Source organism: Hemitrygon akajei, chromosome 6 (assembly GCF_048418815.1).
Source record: "Hemitrygon akajei chromosome 6, sHemAka1.3, whole genome shotgun sequence".
NCBI classification, from domain to species: Eukaryota; Metazoa; Chordata; class Chondrichthyes; order Myliobatiformes; family Dasyatidae; genus Hemitrygon; species Hemitrygon akajei.
The window spans coordinates 40,563,273-40,585,481 of record NC_133129.1 but is presented as its reverse complement, the minus strand read 5'-3'; the positions used below and the strand labels follow the sequence as shown (position 1 = coordinate 40,585,481).

At 40.9% G+C, this 22,209-nt stretch overlaps 1 protein-coding gene across 2 annotated transcripts in view; it reads right to left on the bottom strand.

Moving 5' to 3' along the window:
- Nucleotides 1-19,946, bottom strand: part of cdk7 (cyclin-dependent kinase 7) — a 28,225-nt gene extending 8,279 nt beyond the window's left edge. The window contains exons 1-8 of one of the 2 annotated variants that reach the window (XM_073048203.1): nt 19,830-19,946; nt 11,754-11,813; nt 9,957-9,990; nt 6,662-6,729; nt 5,261-5,329; nt 5,041-5,151; nt 4,106-4,224; nt 1,228-1,327 (exon numbers count right to left, since the gene is read on the bottom strand). In XM_073048203.1, the coding sequence (XP_072904304.1) occupies nt 1,228-1,327; nt 4,106-4,224; nt 5,041-5,151; nt 5,261-5,329; nt 6,662-6,729; nt 9,957-9,990; nt 11,754-11,813; nt 19,830-19,895 (627 nt within the window). In that variant the 5' untranslated portion in view covers nt 19,896-19,946. Of the gene's footprint in view, nt 1-1,227; nt 1,328-4,105; nt 4,225-5,040; nt 5,152-5,260; nt 5,330-6,661; nt 6,730-9,956; nt 9,991-11,037; nt 11,252-11,753; nt 11,814-19,829 lie in introns of those variants that run through there. The other variant, XM_073048204.1, reaches the window with a different exon arrangement.
- Between the last annotated feature and the right edge of the window lie 2,263 nt (nt 19,947-22,209).

Sequence of the window (22,209 nt, the reverse complement as noted above, 5' to 3'; positions counted from 1 at the left end):
CAATAGTACACAGTGGGAGGGTAGGGGGTCACACAGGTCCCAGGTACAATAGTACACAGTGGGAGGGTAGGGGGTTCACAGAGGTCCCAGGTACAATAGTACACAGTGGGAGGGTAGGGGGTTCACACAGGTCCCAGGACAATAGTATACAGTTGCAGAAGGACAAGAGTTCCAAAATTACACCTGATCAACCTGTCTTGACTGAGGCCACATTCAGATCATCAAATCCTCACAATTTCACCGTCCCTGGGCCCAGCTTACATTTTAGGATTATCACTTCCTGTGCTGGTAGCTTGGGAGAAGTTACAGTCTACTGTTGAACTTTCTCAGGATTATCTTATACTCTTTGTCCTTCACCCTTCTGCAGGCGTGCACTGCGTACCAGTACAGCAATGACTCAAGATTAAAATCCTGGTTTTCAAACCATCTGAGGCCTTGCTTGTACCCATCCTTACTTCCTCATCTCCGCTGAACTGTGGCATAACAGCCAGGGCTGCCTGATCTTGATGTTTCTAAGGAGCTTACACATTCTCTCTATGACCATTTCTGCCCGGTCGGTGCCCATGGTTCCTCGCATATCGCATTAACTCTGCCAGTGCCCTTTATTGTGGATAGCTGGCAGAAGGGGAGTTGATGTGCAAGTGAGAGAGAACAGGTTGCAGGGCCATTGAGAGAGAGACTGGGAAGGATGGGATTCACTTCTTGTGTTTGCTTTTTGGGGACAGTATGGAGCTGTTGGGCCAGATGTCCTCTGGTGTTAGACTAACTTGGTAACAAGAAAGTCCTCATCACAAAACATCTGCAGTCCTCCAATTCTGCTTTCCGGCACATCCCAATTTTAGCTGTTGACTACAATTTCTCCAGCTGGTTAGGCCACAAAGTTCTGGATTAATACACTCAACCTCTCATTCACTCATCCCTCCTTTACGAAATTCCGTACATTTCCCCCCAATTAAGCTTCTGCTCAGTTACTGTAATGCCCCGTATGTGACAAGAGCTCACCTGGAGTGCCTCAGGATGCTTCACCACGTTAAACACGCTATGAAATACTCGAGCTTTCATGCTACAACTGACCAGTGAAAAACTAAGACTTTGCAGAATGCACTCTCAACATTTGTGCTCTCAGCAGAGAAGGGAACAAACATTTAAAAAGGAAGGAATAAATAAGTAATTAACTTCACTTTAAATGTTAGTAATATTTAAAGGAGTTTTACTTTAAGCACTTACCCGAAGCAGCAGCTCAGCCAATATACAACCCACAGCCCACATGTCTACTCCAACACCATACATTCTTGCTCCAAACAGTAACTCTGGTGATCTGTACCACCTGAAACAGAGCATTACTTTTTCATCAGAAAGGTTTTTACAGAAATTAGGAAATGCTCAACTTGTGCAAGTCTCTGTTCCTCATCAATTCGAAGGCAATCTGCCGCCGATTCCAAATACTCCTGGGAGGAAATAATTCTTCCTCAGATCAAAGTTCAAAGTAAATTTATTACCAAAGTGTATATATGTCACCATACAGTGTTGCAGGCGATCACATTGGAACAAAGCAATTACTTCTCTGTCTCCTTTCCCTTGCCTTAAACCTATAACCTCTGGTCTTAAACAGTCTGTTTCAGGGGAGAAGTTTCTTAGCCTCATAATTCTGAATACCTCCATCAGATACCTCCTCAACCTCCTGCACTCCAAGGGTAACAAACCCAACATATACCAGCTTTCCTTATAACTGATTGCTCCATCCCAGGCAACATCCTGGGTTAATCTGATCTGCACTTTTGTCAGTGCAATCACACATTCCTGTGGCGCAGCCACCAGAATTGCACAGTACTTGAAATATAGCCTACCCAATGTTTTACCATTACTGAAGGCAAGCACCCCACATCCCTTCTTAAACATGATACCTTCAGGTTTCTATATCTTGTACACAAAGGTCCCTTTGTTTCTTAGTACTCCCTAGGGACCAATACATACAAACCAGCCTTCTTAATCCTTCAGAAATTCATCAACTAATTTTTATCTGGATTAAACTCTTGCCCAATTTAACAAATCATTAGTATTGTCCTGCAGCCCCCTCACCATCAACAACATTAATTTTTGTGTCATCTGCAAACATATTACATTCACATCTAAATCTTCAGTGCATTTAACAAACAGCAAGGGTCCTAGTACCCATCTGAAAGGTAACCACAGGCTTCCAATCACAGAGACACACTCAGTCTACTATTACCAAACCAATTTTGTACCTCATTTACCAACTTTTCTTGAACCCCCTGGGCTCTTAAGTTTAAGAGCTGTCTTCCACGTGGGGAATTGTCAAAAGGCCTTACTGATGTCCGTTAGACTATATCTGGGGTTCCCAACCTTCTTCTATGCCATGGACCAATACAACTAAGCAAGTGGTCCATGGACTATATCAACAGCAATTTTTGCAACCATATACTTTGTTACCTCTTCAAAAAATTCAATCGTGTTGGAAAAACCAGGTCGCCCCCAAACTAAACCAGGTAAGCTGTCTTTATGTAACCCTGCTATTCTAATTATTGTCTACATCAGCAAATAAAAAGCTATCTCAGCTGGCTTGCTTCTGAACAAACAGGAAGGTAACCATAAGCTGCAGAAAATCTTGACAAAATATCAGTCCACATCAATGGGCACAATCTAACTTTAAAGCTCTAGATCGGGGTAGGGCAACCTATGGCCCACGGGCAAATATTGGGATACTGTGCTTATCCGGCCTGCGAGTGATTTTTCCTTATTCTGAGTGTTTCACGTGACCACACTGATGGACGTGCATGGCATTTTGTTCCAAACCAAACACTGGTATATACAAATGGCGTGAAGGCAGACTACCTTATTAATATGTATTAGATACTCCCCGTGCTCGCGCAGGTTTTCAGATGGGATCATTCAAATTTGTAAACAGAAACAGCGTCACTGTGTTTTAACAAGAAATCCACACTAAATATCCAGATATTTGCATGTGCTACGATACTTGTTGAATAGCTCGCGTTTCGAAATAAAATCGCAGAAAAAATTTCCAATGGCAATGAATGCAAAACACAGGAAGGTAGACTCTGAGTGCCGAAATTTCCAAGACACTTGGTCACTAGATTATTTCTTCATCGAGCAAGCTGGGAAACCAGTTTGTCTCATTTGCCTAGAAAACGTTGCTGTGAAGAAGGTGGCAAATATCAGGTGATATCACGAGACCCGCCATAGTGAAAATTTTAACAAGTTTACTGGGCAAGTAAGGAAAGATGAAGTTGAACGAATGAAGACTAGTTTCAGAAAACAAATGTCATTTTTTGCCAAGAAAAGCAGTGAAAGCAGTGCATCAGGAATTTTTCAAATGGAATTGATTGAGATGCAATGTGACGGCATATTGAGATCGAAATTTCATTCTGAAGATGTGTCAGTGCTTGACTTCTATAGAAAATATATTCATCCAAGTGGGAAGTATCCTAACTTAGTAGACCATGTTTGGCAGCACTTATCTGTGCGAGCAATTATTTTCAAAAATGAAGCTCACCAAGTTTCATTTGAGAACAAGATTGACTGATGCCCAACTGGATAATGTCTTGCTCTTGGCATCAACAAGTCTGACACCCAATATTGAGAAGCTTTCAAGCAACAAACAGCATCAAGTTTCACATTGATTTATCGACTGTTTGCATTAAAATTTTCTTTTTTTATTATACTTACCACCATTCAATGCATCATGTTCATACGTTTTATGTTTAAAGATTCTCTGTGTCCCTTTAATAGATTCAAAAGATGCCTTGATTGAAATAAATTGCAACTAAACTGAGTTCTTTGATTACTAATTGGCATCCTTGGTTAAGCACAAATGAATTGCCTGCATGCATTATTCGTTAATTTGAGGCAAAACATAACTAAATATATTTAAATGGATAATTCCCATATTTCAAGCTTTTTATGGCATTTATCTGGCCCACTGTCCGCTCATTAATATGCAATCCGGCCCACAGAGGCAGAAAGGTTGCCGACCCCTGCTCTAGATTAACTTTCCCCAACATGTAAACACTGCTTCATTCTTTCCCCATATAATTAGATCTTGGAAAGTTCTCGTGTGAGGCATTACCTTGTTACTACCTGATGTGTATACATTCTATTGGGGCTTCCAAATGATTTGGCCAAACCGAAGTCAGCAAGTTTGAGGATTCCTTTATCATCTACTAATAAGTTGTTGGGCTTCATGTCCTGAAAAAAATACATTGAAATCAATATTTACAGTGTCATCTGCTATAATGTAACTGTGCAAGTTTTAATTCCTCATTGTTCTCAGTTATTATTTGTTTTGTTGCTTGCTGTTTATCCTGCTATGGCTCCTCCTCTGCATTAAAATCTCAGCCTGTTATAATGGAGCAGCTTCACCAGATACATAACACACTCGGAAGGCTATATCTGCGCAGAGAAATAAACAGTTTACAGTGGCATGACCCTTCATATGGACTGAAAAGGAAGGAAAGGAAGAATGGGTTCTGCCCCCTTCCTTCCCCAAACTGATAAAGAGTCTCGGTCCAAAATATTGGCCGTTCCTTCCCCTCCATTAATGCAACCTGACTGGCTGGGTTCCACGAGCACTTTGTGTATTTGCTCAAAATGTTCAGCAGCTACAGAATTGCTTGTGTCACAAACTTGGAAGCCTGCTCCAGAGTATTCTGCACCATGGGGATAAATTTGAACATGTAGAGAATGTTCTCTCGATTTGCTCTTTTTCCTCTCTCCCATTCATACGGTAAGAGCATTTTGAATTTGAATCACTTTGCCCCAGTTATATAGATAGTAATTATATGAATGTAGGGCTTTCAATAAAAACCCAAGACAAAAAGCACAGAGCTATGGAATAAACCCTACATCAGAACTGATTTTTACAATGAAGTTGCACTTAATGATAAACTAGAATCTTACTTTAAAATGCCAGTTTTAGAATAGATATAATCTATTAGATTAATGGGTAGAGTACATTCTCAGACATGACATAGAGGTATAAAACAGATTCATGATACACCTTACCCTATGTAGAATCCAATGCATATGAAGATATTCTAAACCCTGGAGTGTCATTAACATATATGCTTTTATATTTGCAGGAGTCAGCACAAGGCTAGTATCTTTTATTATCACCTGTATTTAATGAAAAGGTATCGTAGTTAAAAATAAAGCTTCATGACATGAACAAAATAATGTACATGCACATTGCTGGCCAGAAAATTGTATTGACACAAAATTTTACCTCTAAATCAGTCTCCATAAAGTCAAACACAAGACTGATGTTGGACTTGTGACCAAAGGCATCAAGAAGCTATTGAGAAAAATTACAAAACATCAGCATCATATACAAATTTGGAGGAAAAGGGCACTCAGCTCTTCAGTCCTGCACTACCACATAATGAGATCACAGCCAAGCTGACTGCAATCTCAGCTCCACATGGAGGTATAGTCTTACAGTACGGAAATAGGCCCTTTGGCCCAACCTATACATGCTAACTGTGTTGCCCAGAAAGCTGGCCCCATCTGCCCAGATTTGGCCATATCCCTCTAAACTTCTCCTACACATATACTTAACTAGACGGCTTTTAAATGTTGAATGTTAAATTTTAAATGTTAAAGTGTATTCTACACTTTTGTGTTCAATTTCTCTAGTGATAAGTGATAACATTTTGTTATTTTTACCAATTTATTGTTTTAACAGCATACTAGCAAATCAGATATCTGCTTTTTTTCTTATTTTTCTGCTAAAATTGAGTATTTCCAATTTGAATTGACTTTATTTCTTACATCCTTCATATACACGAGGAGTAAAAATCTTTAGTTTATGTCTCTGTCTAAATGTGCAATTTATAGTAATTTATAACTAGTACGTACAACAGGACAGTCAAAATAACATAGAAAGACAATTGTATCAGCATGAATTAATCAGTCTGATGGCCTGGTGGAAGAAGCTGTCCCAGAGCCTGTTGGTCCTGGCTTTTATGCTGCGGTACCATTTCCCAGATGGTAGCAGCTGGAACAGTTTGTAGTTGGGGTGACTCGGGTCCCCAGTGATCCTTTGGGTCCTTTTTACACACCTGTCTTTGTAAATGTCCTGAATAGTGGGAAGCTCATGTCTACAGATGTGCTGGGCTGTCTGCATCACTCTCCGCAAAGTCCTGCGATTGAGGGAAGTACAGTTCCCATACCAGGCAGTGATGCAGCCAGTCAGTATGTTCCCAATTGCGCCCCTATAGAAAATCCGTAGGATTTGGGGGCCCCATACCAAACTTCTTCAACTGTTTGAGGTGAAAGAGGCACTGTTGTGCCTTTTTACTCATTACACCCCATTTCCAAGAAGGTGTGTAATATGGAAAAATGTGAAATGATTTTCCTTTGACAAACTGATGGCAATGCAGATAGACTGAAAGAAAGAACCAACAATTATGAGAACCTTTCATAAGTTCTAGAAAATATTTCTGTATAATGCAGTTTAAATTCACTAGGAACTAAATTAGTAAGGCAAAAGTGGCCTTTGATTTAAAAAAAGCTTACGATTCCACAGGTTCAACCATCAGAATGTATCCAAAGCAGACTTGTGGAACAAAGTACTTGTCAGTTAGATTATATACATAAATGATTTTGAAATCTCGTGCATACTTACTCCTATAATATTTGGATGGCTGAGTTCCTGTAATAGTTTGATTTCTCTCAAGGCTGTTCTATTAATTCCTAAAAGAAACAGTATTTGTTAATGAAAAATGGATGTGATGAGACAGCACACAATGATAATTAAAAATCGATTTAACCAGCTTAAAATCTCTTCAAGAGTTTGACATTTGTTCTCTTGAACTATGACAGACAACTTTCCGTCCTGTGGACAGAATGCAGGAGACTTCAGAACTATTAAAATTAAAGGTGAAACTGACTTTTGGGTCAATGATGAGGTGTTCCTAGATCAATTCCAGTAATTTCCTAATCATATTTTTTTAAAATCATATTAATAAATCAGTCCATTCTATACCTGATCTATAATACACCACCTATACCATTACAGCATTTATATAAGCTATTATCTGTTCCTAGTTCAATAAACCTGAGCAATAAAACGGAATGCATATTTGATAACTCACTGCTGATATCTACCTTGGTATAATATTGTTCTTGAGCATTTTAAAAGGGATGTGGGCAAAGAGTTAAATTCTCAATCCATATTACAGTTGTGTCCTATACTAGCCTGCTGAGATAAAGTAATCATTTTGCACTTTGTTTTTGAGTAGTAAACAAACATACTGATGATTGTAAAATGACATGCTGGCTTTACTGATTATATTTATAGGCTGTTTCCAGTGCACAGCAAGGTTCTCCAGCATAACACAAAAGCAAGCTTATACAATAAAAAAGCCCACACTTATTATGAACTCAAGCAAAAACCTGCATGCACATTGCTACACACACAAAGTGCTGGTGGAACGCATCAGGCCAGGCAGCGTCTATAGGAAGAAGCACTGTCGACGTTTTGGGCCAAGACCCTTCGTCAGGATCTCGGGTCTCAGCCCGAAACGTCGACTGTACTTCTCTCTATAGATGCTGCCTGGCCTGCTGCGTTCCACCAGCATTTTGAGTGTGGTGCTTGAATTTGCAGCATCTGTAGATTTCCTCATGTTTGCACATTGCTATTTGGGATAGTATGCCCAGACCAATAATCCAGTTACTGTCTTTAGATTACATACAACATATACTAATTGTGCTTGCAGGAAGGATGTAGAAAGACGGCACCAGCAGTTTTTGCAGACACAGGTGACTTCTTCCAGTTTGTCCATGAAACAGCTTCTTCTTCTTTTACGTCTTTTCTTTCTTTTCAAAGTAGTTGAGGTGCTGTCAGAGTCCGTTATCTACCATCAGCGGTGAGTTTTTGGACCATCTGTGCGGCCTAGTGCTCCGCTACCTCCAGGAACAGCTTGGAAGATGTACTCTTCTTCCGTGGATAACCCGGTTCCTTGCCGATTTTGCTGACTAAAGCATTGTGGGAGACTGAAACATCAAGACAGTAGGCGGTACGTTTGCTAATCACCGGCTGCCGGCAGATGAAGGGCCCTGTACTCAAGTGATCCCTCAAGTGGTCCTGCTGAAGGGTCTCAGCCCAAAACATCAACTGTGCTTTTTTCTGCAGATGCTACCTGGCCTTCTGTTCCTCCAGCATTTTATGTGTATTGCTTGCATTTCCAGTATTTGTAGATTCTCTCTCATTTGTAATCCTTCTCTCTCTCTTTGGAGAGAGATGGAGAACGACAGCCAGTTGATCCTTGAGACTGGGGAATGGGGGGGGGGGGAGGTGGAGAGGCTTGGAGAAATGATCCAGAAGGTTGTAACACTGGAACAGCGAGCTGCTGATCCCTGCTGTTGTTGTTGTTGCAGGAACAACCTTTCGGGGGGGGGGGGGAGAGGAAGGGGGGGAGAGAGGAAGGGGGAGAGAGGAAGGGGGAGAGAGGAAGGGGGAGAGAGGAAGGGGGTTGAGAGGGAAGGGGGAGAGAGGGAGTGAGCACAAAGTGCTGGATTTTGGATTGTAGTTTTGATGGGACTCTGGATCAAATTCTCTTTGGGGGCTTTTGCTGTTGCTGACATGGTGGGTGAGGGGGCGTGCTTTTACCAGCATGAGTGGGTGAGTGGGGGGGGAATTGATGTTTTTGCTGTTACTTCTTTGAAGGGTGAGGGGTGTGGGGGGTTTTGGGGCTTCAATGTTCTATCATTCATTCTATGGGGTCTCGTTTCCTGGATGCCTGTGAAGAGTATGAATTTCAGGTTGTATACTGTATACCTTCTCTGATACTAAAGGACCTAAATCTAAATTATTCAAGATGACGATTAACATTAGTCACATCAAATTAAACAACAAAACAGTTAATTCCCTAGCAGCTAACAAAAATAAAGTAAATAACTTGTTGGAATCATTCCAGCTCCATAGCTGCATGTGGCAACAAATTCCACAAATTCACCACCTTTTGGCTAAAGAAATTTCTCCTCATCTCTGTATTGAAAGGGTGCCCCTCAATCCCGAGGCTGTGCCTTCTTGTCCTAGACTCTCCCACCATGGGAAACATCCTTTCCACATCCACATCTACACATCTAGTGGAAAAAAAGTTGTTTCCCCACTGAAGGACAAGTAATTCATAAACTGCAAGTCTTAATTTATACCGAACAGAAAAATAACCTTGAGGATTTAATAAATGTTAGTGATTTTTAAATTTCTATCTTTCCCCCTTTTTTGGGCTTCTCTATATAATTTTGCAGTTAAATTAATTATTAATCAACACTTGCTAGTTCAGAGGATCTATTGCAAATTTTTCATACAGTTTGGGTGAAGGAACACAGCAATCTAATCATGTGAAGGTGTTGCACGGCAGTGGGTCACTGCTCAGCACGAGTTCTAGCGCAGGGGTGAGTGGAAGAACTACTGGCACTGCACATTAATGCTGCACACAAAATTATCACAGATATCAACAACATTTATTGTAATTAAAATGAAGGGTTCTGACAGAGGGTCTTCCACCTGAAGCATTTCCTTTTTTTTTTAAAACAGATATTGTATGACCAGTTGAGTATTTCAGCACTTTGTTTTTATTTAGATGTCCAGCAACTGCAACTGTTTAATTTTAAACACAAAATTATGGTATTCCTTCTAATATCAAATATAGTTATTTGGATTATATGCTGTATGTGATATACAGTATGTACCCTGTTTTGCACCTTGGTCCCTGAGGAACAGTGTTTCATTTAGCTGTATACGTGTGTACAGTTGAATGACTATGAACTTAAATTTGAACTTGAAACCTGAATCAATTAGGATACAAGAACACATGAAAGTAGGAATAGACGACCCAATCCCTCAAGTCTGATCTGCCATCTAATAAAGTCACAGTTGATTTTCCCCAAGCCTCAACTCCTAATGCACTACTCACCATCTTTAGCTTCTGATCTGTGACCAACCTTAATCTGAAAAGTAAATACAAGATTATAAAATGGAGTGTATTTATGTAGCTTGCTATACATGTGTTGTCTGAAGTCTGCATTTCTGGTTTATCCAAGTTTAGTGCGGTTAACTGTTTAACTTGCTTTCAAAACTGTTAGTTACATTAATTCTACGATGGACACCAGACAGCAATCAAAGACAAACCTATCTTCAAGATGAAAGGCATGGAAATCCCTCATGAGACAGATGTATTGCCAATGATTAGCAAAGAGAATGACAGTAAAATTTCATGTGAGGGTGGGGGAATTTTCTTTTCAGAATATTTTTCTATTTCACATGTCAAGAGAAATCACTGGATCTGGTTCTGCTCTGTCTCTATTTTTACTACAATCTAAAGTGTGATGCTAGATGGAGTTCCTCAAATCACATCAACATGTATGTATCAAGAACAAGGGGTGTCTAACTAGCAAACCTCCTAAAATTCTTAGCTTTAAGAATGAGACTTATGCTGCATAATATTTTAAAAAAATCCAGATAAAGATTACTAACACATTACAGTTATCAGACTTCAAAAACATTGTTTTGGCTGCAAAATTCTTGGGAATTCTTGTGGCCATATAAATACACGTTTTTCTTTTAACTTTGGAAGCCTAATCCCTTCTCAACATAGAAGATAAATTTAACAATGTCTGGAACTTGACCCTGCTTTAATACCAGACTAAGTTCAATCTCATGTTTAAAAAGACACTGTATCATTTAAGTCTAGGTCAGAATGGGTCAAATATGCTCCCACTAAATATTGCAACTAAAAAATATGCACAATTTTGTTTCTGTATCTAGAATTCTGTTCAGATATTGAAAAAAATTGCTTGCTTTTCTTAAAGATTATAATAAAAAGCTGCAAGATCCAAGCAAAAAAAGTCAAGTTACTAACCCCCAGTTTATAGATTTATAAGCCTTTTTATAATTTTGGATAAGTTCTTGATGAGGTATAGGATAAGAAATCATTTTGAAGATAGGGTCTGAATAATAAGAATGAACTTAGGTTCAAAATGGTTGTTGTAGTCTACCTGGATTTCCATAAGGCATTCCACATTGCCATTCAAGATAGGCTTAATCGTATATGATGTGGGAGAGAAGCAATATATTAAGCCAGTTTGATAATGACCAGAAGATGTACAGCAACAACTGGGTAAGTTATCAGGTTGTATTGCTGTTCCTTATTTTAACTAAAGGCGATCAAGAGGTCAGAATAATGCCTCTGGATAATGTATTTGGAGACAACAGAAAACTCTGCACAGCAACCATAACCAATGCACTATGTTGAAATCACAGGAGCCTGAAAGACAACAGAATAGGAGAAATGGTAGGCGGTGTCTAGCAGTTAAGTACAAAGTCATGAAACTAGCAATAGCAAATAAATTCAAATACAGGCTGTCTCTGGGTTCTGTAATCATTCTGTTCCCCAGAAATGTCAGAAGCCAACTTCTCTTAAGTCAGAAATGTCTGTTTTCTAAAGATACCCATACTGTATGGATTTAGATACAGTTGTATGATACTTTAATTTTATTGAAAAATAACTCTAACACTACCCACAACTAAACTGTGTACAGTCATTAATGAATACATGGAACGTTTTATTAGTATAACTAGCTTGCAATAAAATTGGACTTCTACAAATCAGGTCATTTGTAATCCTGGGAATCTCATTGCCCACTTGCAACTCTCAATTGAAATTACAAATTCCACTTACGTTACCAGACAATCTGACGATGGCCATACTTACCTTCTTAATTGCAACAATGTTGTCAGTGTTCTTGTCTTTCGCCTTATATACAGTGGCGAACTATAAAAATGAAACACAAAACATACTGTGTCATTTGGCAGAGGAAAGGTCAATTTTTTTTCTAAAACCAAACTATAATTTAAAACTTCTGAACTGAGAACTGTGGATTTTATCATATCTGCAATCTTGCATCTGTTTATCCCAATAAAATCGACGTTCTGTCTCTTGGAGATTTTCATGACAAAAACTTCGTCAATTGTTCATTTTATATCAATGAATATTAAAACATAGCATCTTATATGCTGAAAACAAAATGATTTACATCTTTATGACCACACACACACACACCAAGTACTGCAGAAATGAAATTATTAATAGACATGAAGTAAACTAAGACGGGTTGGGAACAATATGGAAGCAAGCCCCACAGTATTCCCTGCCAGAAATACATGAAAGTGAGTCACACAGTAATGAGATATCAACCAAAGTGGAAATGCTGTATTGTTTTAAATCCACAGTAATCCAGATTTGCTTAATTAACATGTTAAACACCAAAAGCAATACAGCAGTGTTTATTAGGTAAAACAATGAAGAGAATAGAGAAGATTTGCTTATTTCTTTGAATTGTGGCGATCCAATTTATAACCAAAACACTCACCATTATTAATGGGTAACTTACTGACCTTGCAAAATGGAAAATATTTTGCTTTTATTCCATAAAATTTAAAATGACCATACTGCACTACAGATTCTACAATTATTTTCTATAGATACAATGTGCATTTACTGCTTTGCGTGAACTCTATTTTGGCATAAAAATGGATGATATATTTCTCTCATTCTCAAAATGCTTCAAAAGGTATCAACTACTTGCTGGATTGCAATTGCACAAAAGTTACAGGAGTTACAAAATCTCTCATCATACATTGCCTGTGAATAAAGAAACAGCATTTCCATAAGAACATCAGATATAGGAGCAGAATTAGTCTGCTCCTCCATTCCATCACGGCTGATCCATTTCCCTCTCTGCCCCAATCTCCTGCTTTCCTCCATATCACATGCCAATCAATCAATACCAATCAAGAATCTGTCAACCTCTGCCTTCAATAAACATAAAGACTTAGCCTCCACAGCTGCCTGTGGCAATGAATTCCACAGATTCACCACTCTCTGGCTAAAGAAATTCCTCCTCATCTCCATCTTCAAAAGGACACCCCTCTATTCTGAGGCTCTGTTCTCTGGTCTTAGACACTCCCACCATAGGAAACATCCTCTCCACATCCGGTCTATCAAGGCCTTTCACCATTCGATAGGTTTCAATTAGATCATCCCTCATTCTTCTGAATTCCAGTGAATACAGCTAAATTACAGTGATTACAGCTGAAGAACTTTCATCAGTATCAGTAACTCTTATTCCTCTCTATGCAAACGCTGGCTAAAATATTACTCATTTATTACACCACAGAGGGCTGTCATTTTGCCCATTCCCAGATGCATCGGCCCCATTTTCCTGCTCTTGATTTCCCTGTTAAACAACTTGCTGTCTCTCAAATACCCATCTCCCCCCTTTTGATACTGTGGCACTTAGATTAAGAAGTAATTTACAAAAGTTAACTGATCTGACGATGAAATTGGGATCTTTCTACCATGAGACATGCTGGCTATACTACAGCTCTGCACTACGCTCCTTCACTCTTTAACTGCCCCATATTTCATAACTTTTGCTTGCTTTCTCCCTACCTGCCAATATAAACTCACTAACTAGATGATTCCATAATGTATTGCTTCTACCCACTCTGTCAGAACTACTCCCTATCAATCCCTCCACCAAACTACCAAGCTTCTAACTAGTTTCCCCCCTATGTTGATGAAGATTCATTTTCCCACAAATGCTACCTAACTTGCTGAATATTTCCAACATTTTGTTTTTGTTTCATATTTCCAGCACCTGCAGTTTTTCTTATTTTATGAGACCAGGTGGGTGGAGCTCTGGAACCAAAAGGGGAAGATTACCTAGCCAGGACATATGACAGGCTTGCAAACAATTGCTGGAAGGCAAGGGAATGAAATAAGGAGAGGTATAAAAATGATAGAGTGACAGTAGTAGGGGATTTCAATCTCTCCCATGTTAACTGGAATTGCCAAAGGATTAGAAGGAGTTGAATTACAGTGCACTCACAAAAGCTTTTTGAACCAATATGCAAATCCTTTTACAAGAACTAGACTGGGTCTAATCTTTCCAAACATAGAGGCAAGTAGTGAGAGTTGTAAAACGTTTTGGAAACAACGATTATAACGCTTTAAGTTTAAGATTGTTACAGACCAGAAGAAGAATAGATCAGACTCAAGGTGTGAATTGGGACAATACCAATTTCATTTTGATGAGACAGAGCCGGCAAAAGGAAACTGGGAGCATCTACTTGCAGGGAAATCTACATGTGACCAGTAGAAGGAATTCAAAAATGAAGTAGTAAATGCTCAAGACCAATGGGTTCCTGTCATGGTCAACAAGTACAAAGATTCTGAAGTGCAGGCACATTTACAGCGGGACGAAAAGCTAAGGTATCTAAATGCAGGGTTGGAGAACTGAAATTAGAAAAGGCCAAAGGTAGTGACTAAATACTTCTCATTTGTATTCATTCTGGAGAAACATGTTGTACCCTGATAATTCAGGGAAGGGAGCAGGGAGAATCTAAAATGAACTGCCTTCAAAAAGGTTTAGCTGTCTGAGTGGGCCTTGTAATGTATGGATCTACTTCTTTTAGAGCAATGACGCCCCCCACCCCCAGCACTACGTATTGATCTGTTGTCAACTAATGCACTGTTGTCTATGTATTCACATCATTCTCTCTCTTGCTGCAATGTGAGTAGGCCAGTTAAAGCCATTCCCTGCGTGCATGCTTTTACGTAATTGATATGTAGTTGTGCACAGACACAACAGATTGGCGACAAGGACGAACCTGAATGTCAGAAAATATCACGAACTGCACTGTCGGTTATGGCATGATTACGGGATACAACAGTGAGAGTTAAACAGTACAAAGACGGCCATCACAGACACTAATAAAGACATAGTACACAGTCAAAAGACGCACTGAATTTAAAGTGAAAATAACGTGGCAATGGCTTCAGTCAGGAAAGTTGACGAATTTGATAGCGCTAATGAAGCCTAGGAGTTGTATACGGAAAGGATTGAATGGTATTGTAACATGAACAACATGGAGGAGCAAAAGAAAGCTCCTACACTTCTTACCTAAATGGGCCCAAGAACGCACACTCTTATGCAACCTAGTAACCCATGAAAAGCCAGCAAGCAAGATGCTCAACGAAATTGTTACAATTTTACAAAATCACTTGAGCCCTAAACCACTGGTAATAGCTGAGAGATTTAGGTTTTACAAAAGGAACCAGTCAAACGATGAAAGGCATTTCTGAATACATTGCAGAATTGCACAAACTTTCCCAGTATAGTAGCTTTACAGATGGACTTCCTGATGATTTAAGGGACAGGCTTGCATGTGGCATGCATAGTCAAAGCACTCAAAAAAGGCTACCATCTGAAAGAGATCTAACCTTAGAACGGGCATTGACCATCGCAATATCATTAGAGACTGCAGCAAAGGATGCAGCAGAACTATACAAAAGGTTAGAATGAGAAGTGCTCAAAATGTCTCTGAGGAAAGCCAAAAATGTTATCGATATGGCAAATCCTCCCATGATGCAAATGACTGTTGGTTCACGAAAAAGTCTGCAGAAAGTGTCACAGACAAGGTCACAGAGAGAGAGAGTGTGAAAGGCAAACAGAAAGTACAACCAAGTAAAAAGTCTCAAATACAAAACTAAGCAAATGTATATAGTTACCGAATGTAAAACAGAATCAGACCACATAGAGTCTGACAAAGGTGAACTGTCACGCCTAGAACTGCATAGTATAACTGAAGCAGTTCACAAAATCATCTAGATCACAATAGATATGTCTGGTGTAAAACTGAAAATGGAACTGGATACAGACAGGGTCAGCTTTCTCCATAATTCCAGAGGCTGACCACAAGGTATGATTAGAGAAGACCTCAGTGATGCCAAAGACTTACACAGGTGAAAAAAGGCAAAGTAAATGTGATGTATGAAGGTCAAACACAACAGTTAGCTTTATGTTTTGATAAGTGGAGGGCTAGCACTTTTCAGGGCTAACACTTTAAGAAAAATCCAGCTAGACTTGCACTCAATCAAAGCTTCCCAAGTGGTAGCACTAACCAGAGGCTGTCACAGCTGCTTACTGCTAATCATAAGGTGTTGAGAAGGAAATAGATAGACAGATCAAAGACTTGGCCAAAAGCTCTTCGGGATGCCAAAATGTTCAAAATACACCCCCACAGGCACTGTTACACCCGTGGGAGTGGCCGTCTTCACCATGGCAAAGCGTACATGTTGACCTTGCTGGGCCATTCATGGACTCCATGTTTCTGATCACTGTGGATGCTCATTCGAATTGGCCGGAGGTTATACCGACGAAGTCAACCACCTCAGCAAAGACCGCCTCCGCTCTGAGGACTACCTTCACCAGAAATGGCTTATTGTGAGGACTACCTTCACCAGAAATGGCTTATTGTGAGGACTAACTTCACCAGAAATGGCTTATTGTGAGGACTACCTTCACCAGAAATGGCTTATTGTGAGGACTATCTTCACCAGAAACTGAAAACTGTGAGTGAAAATGGACCACAATACAGGTCAGAAGAGTTCTGACTGTTCATGAAGAAAAATTGCATCAGACATTTGAAGTCAGCTCCTCACCACCCAGCAATGAACGGGTTAGCTGAAAGGTTTATCCAAGCCTTCAAGAAGTCCACAAGCAGTAAAGAAAGTAATGGAGGACATTGGTGTTGCTGCAATTCTGACAGAAATGTTCACATCCTCTCTGGCTACAGGTGACAGATCAAATGTAGTATCTTTATTCAAGGAGGCGCCTTGGAAATAGGCCAGGTAATTACAGGGACATTAATGATAGGGACTTTATTGAGGGGAATAAAACTCCTGAGGGGCAGGAATTGTAATAGATGGCCAGTGTAGCTTTGCTAAGTAAAGATCCTCCTAACTAACTAGCCATACTTTTTAAAGAATTAGCTCAGTGAGGATGATGCCGTTGATGTGGTCTGACAAGGTTCCACATGGGTAACAGCCCAAGGAGTCCAGGAGAATTTAGCAAATTGGATCAAAAAATGGCTTGGCAGTAGGAAGCAAAGGCCGATGGAAGATTGCTTTAGCAGTTGGAAACCTGTCTCTATTGGTGTACCCCAGGAACCTGTTGTTGTATACAGGTAGTCCCCAAGTTATGAACGTCCGACTTACGAACAACTCGTACTTACGAACCGAGGAAGGAGAACACCGTCCGCCATTTTAAGTCGTTGCTGTTGACACTGTGTTGAGTGTGTAACTTTGTATTTGGCTTCAAGTTTTCTTAGCAAGATTCACTCTGACCCTGCCCCCCCCCCCCCGGTTCCAGTCGGCTGGTGGCACAGTGAGATCAGTGCCGGGCTCGAGAACGGAGGTTCCCGAGTTCAATTCAGTGACAGACCACTCCCGAGCGCACCAGGTTGATGTCGAACTCGCAACTCGACCTCGTAAAAAAAACATTGCCACCTTCAGTTTAAATTATCACGTGGAATATTGAGGAGAATCAAATACCCAAACCCAGCACAGCCCCCACTTGTCACATTTAACCTGTCTCAGTGTGGTGGACTTTAGGACCCAGGGAATTCAGTGCAGTGGTCCTTAGGACCCAGAGTACCTCCAGAGCAGGCAGAGGTTGCAACCGGCCGCCTGCAGTGTTTCTGTTCCGTTGATGGGAAGCCATCACGATTGAAAATAAAGTGGAAATAGTAAAACGATAGGAAAGAGGTGAAATGTCATCAGTCATTGGAAAAGTGTTAGGCTACAGTCGGTCAATGATCGGAACAATTTTAAAGGATAAAGGATGAAGTGAGAATAATGGAGCTTGTAAAAGGCCCTGCCCCGATGAAAGCTACAATTATTACTAAGCAATGCAGTGGTTTAATTATTGGAATAGATATATTTCTTAAGTGTTTTATATGCATAGAAAGGTAAAATATATACTATATACTAAGACAAACGTTTGACTAACTGACGCTAAATAATACCGGATGTACTTGTTCCAACTTACGTACAAATCCGACTTAAAGACGGACTCAGGAACAGAACTTGTTCATGACCCGGGGACTGCCTGTACATAAGTAATCTGGACATGAAGGTAGGAAGTATAGCTGGTAAGCTAACAGATGAAATGAAAACTAATGTTGCTGAAGTGGATACTCAAACTGCACAATGATATTGATGAGTTTGTATGATGGACAGGGCAACAGCAGATGAAAATGTATCCTAATTGAGGTGATGCCTTTTGGGAGAAACAATGAGGTTAGAATACAGGCCCTGGAATATAGTGTGAAACTGAGGGGCGTTGGTGCACACATACAAGAATTCCAGAAGGTGGCAGCACAGATAAGATGATGAATTCAGTCCTGATGAAGGGTTTAGGCCCGAAACGTCGACTATTTATTCCTCTCCACAGATGCTGCCTAAACTGCTGAGTTCCTCCAGCATTTTGTGTGTGATGCAAGTCATTTGCCTTCATTAGTCCAGATGCAGTGTTTAAGAGTCATTAAGTTATGGTACAACTATATAAATCATTAGTTAGGCCAGAGATAGAGTATAGGACGCCACACAACAGTAAGACAGTGATTGCAGAGGAAATTCACCAAGATGTTGCCTTGGAAGGAGCACTTCAGCTGGAGACACAACAGACTGAAGATGTTGGAATCCCAAGAAGAAAACTAAGGAACTCAGCAGATCAGGAGGCAACTGTAGAATGAAACTGACAGTTGATGCTGCAGGTCAGGACCCTTCATCTGGACTAAATAGGCTGGCTCTGCCTTCCTTGGAGCAGAGAAAGTTGAGGCGGCAACCAGTATAAAGGATACATAAATATGCGGGACATTGACAAGGTAAATACTTAAAACTTTTCCACTGACAGAGCTGAAACAGCATGTGGTGACGAGGACACTGCAACAGAATATAGGCTGAACAAAAGCCTTGCAAATAGAGTTTAAAGTGGGAAAATGTGAGGTCATGTACCTCAGTAAGTTCAGAGGGATCTAGGTGTTTTAGTGCTTTAATCAGAAAAAGTTAGCAATCAGGTGTAGCGAATAGTTAAGGAGGAAACAGCATTTTGGCCATCATTCTGAACAACAATCTGCTGGAGGAACTCAGAGAATCAATCGTGTCTTGAAGCAGGCTTCTGGCCCAAATCATTGACAATTCATTTCCTCCCACAGACACTGCTCAACCCACGAAGTTCCTCCACCAGATTGTTTCCCCACATTCCAGTATCTTTTGTCCCCTTCAGAATAGAGAAGTTTTGTTATAGTTATACAAGGTGTTGACACGATAGAAGAGTTGAGACCAGCATAGATCATTCTGAATGGTAGGAAAGGATAGTGGCCTACCGCTGCTTCTATTTTCTTGTGTTCCAAGTTTGTACAGGTTTGAGGTAACGGGTAGGAAAGTTAGAAGAAAGTTGAACAAGAACTTTTTTCAGTTATTGTGTCTGGAACGTGGAACGGACAGCCAGCCATGATTTCAGGGAGAATGGTGGTAGAGACTCTCAGAAAATTTAATACTTAGATTGAAAGGCCATGGCATAGGAGATTACTGGCCGATTGCTGGAATATGGAATCATAAAACACCTGACGGCCCAGCAACGACTCGGTGGGCCGAAGGGTCTGTTTTCGTACGCATGTTTCGCAGTGATTTTCAACCGGGAAGCGAATGTTCAATGCAAAGTTTTGTTGCCAAGTTAAATGCCCGTCAACTATTTCATAGACTTCTCAATGCAGTAATTGAATCGGTGCCAGATATTTGTTAAAACAGAAACGAATGAAACCCATGATGTTCTAAGTAAAGTGTCGGTTTAACATCGCGGACGGTCTCCATCACTGAAACACGTCGGGCTGAGGATTGTGCAGAATTACATATAAGGTCGGAGCAGCAGACGAGACTCACCTGTCCCTCTCCCAGGAAATCGAGCTTCTCGTAACGCTTCGCCCGGGATTTAACATCCACCGCCATCCTGCCCAGAAGGAGCAGCTGCTTCGCAGCACAACTTCCGACTCAACTGGCTCGTCACTTCCCTACTCGAGCCATTGAGAGAAGCGAGCCAAGCCGGAAAGTCAGCGAGGCTGCCTAGCAACCAAATCAACCCACGAAACACCACATCCTCCCCAGGAGCTGGGGAACGTGCAATGCTGCCGCAGGGTGCTGTGCATCAATGCATTAAAAGGTGGACACGGAATTCTCAGCTTCAAGGCATTGTGTTCAATGAAGATGTTATCGTCAAAATTGAAAGCACTGCAGATTTCACAACGCAAGCAAATTTGATAATTGATTATCACATATAGCGAGACAGTGAAAATGCCATCCGGACAGATCATTCCATACATAAGCACATTTAATTGGGGTAGGGGGAAATATGATGCTATTAGGCAGGAACTTGGGAGCATAAATTGGGAGCAGATGTTCTCAGGGAAATGCACGGCAAAAAGGTGGCAAATGTTCGGGGAATACTTGCATGACATTCTGCATAGGTATGTTCCTGTGGTGAACTACATATACCTGTCTGGACACGCCCCCCCCCCCTGCTGACTGCTCCTGTGGCTCCTCCCACAGACCCCTGTATAAAGGCGATTGGAGGCACTGCTCCTCCCTCAGTCTCCAGGGTGCTGTGTGGTGGTCTCTTGCTGCTGATGGTGCTTTCTTCCAGCTAATAAAAGCCTATCTCGACTCACGTCTCCGAGAGTTATTGGTCGTGCATCAGTTCCATTGAGGCAGGGAAAGGATGGTAGGGTTAAAGAACCATGGTGTACAAAATATGTAGAAAATCTAGTTCAGAAGAAAAGCTAACGAAAGGTTCAAGAAACTAGGCACTGTTAGAGCTCTGGAAACTTACATGGTTGCTAGGAAGGAGCTTAAGAATGGAATCCAGAGAGCCAGAAGGGGCCATGAGAAGGCCTTGGTGAGCAGGATTAAGGAAAACCCCAAGGCATTCTACAAGAATGTGAAGAGCAAGAGGATGAGCTGTGTGAGAATAGGACCAATCAGGTGCAATAGTGGAAACGTGTGCATGGAGTCGGAGGAGGTAACGGAGGTACTTAATGAATACTTTGCTTCAATATTCACCAGGGAAAAAGACCTTGGCAATTGCGGGGATGATTTACAGCAGACTGAAACACTTGAGCATCTAGACATTAAAGAAGAGGATGTGCTGGAGCTTTTGAAAAGCATTAAGTTAGATAAGTCAACGGGACCAGATGAGATATACCCCAGGATACTGTGGGAAGTGAGGGAGGAGATTGCTGAGCCTCTTGCAATAATCTTTGCATCATCAATAAGGACAGGAGAAGTACTGGAGGATTGAGGGGTTGGAAATGTTGTTCCCTTGTTCAAGAAATGGAGATAACCCAGGAAATTGTAGACCGGTAAGTCTGACTTCAGTGGTGGTCAAGTTGTTGGAAAAGATCCTGAGAGGCAGGATTCATGAGCATTTGGAGAGGCATAATATGATTAGGGATAGTCAGTATGGCTTTGTCAAAGGCAGGTCGTGTCTTACGAGCCTGATTGAATTCTTTGAGGATGTAACAAAACACATTGATGAAGGTAGAGTAGTGGATGTAGCTTATATGGATTTCAGCAAGCCATTTGATAAGATTCCACATGCAAGGCTCCTTCAGAAAGTAAGGAGGCACGGGATCCAAGGAGACCTTGCTTTGTGGATCCAGAAGGCAAAGGGTCGCTGTAGATGGTTTGTATTCTGCATGGAGGTCAGTGATTAATGGTGTCTCTTAGGGAACTATTCTGGGACCCCCTTCTCTTCGTGATTTTTATAAATGACCTGAATGAGGAAGTTGTGGTGAACTACATATACCTGTCTGGACACGCCCCTCTGCTGACTGCTCCTGTGGCTCCTCCCACAGACACCTGTATAAAGGCGATTGGGGCACTGCTCCTCCCTCAGTCTTCGAGATGTCATGCTCCCCTTCTGCTGTTAATAAAAGCCTATCATTCACTTCCAGTCTCCTAGAGTTATTGATGGTGCATCAAAAGTGGAGGGATGGGTTAGTAAATTTGCTGTTGACACAAAGGTTAGGGGTGTTGTGGATAGTGTGGAGGGCTGTCAGAGATTACAGCGGGACATCGATAGGATGCAGAACTGGGCTGAGAAGCGGCAGATAAACTTCAACCCAGATAACTGTGAAGTGGTTCATTTTAGTAGGTCCAATTTGAAGACCAAATTTAAATGCCAAGACTCTTGGCAGTGTGGAGGATCTGAGAGATCTTGGGGTTTGTGTCAATAGGACACTTGAAGCTGCTGCGCAGGTTGACAGTG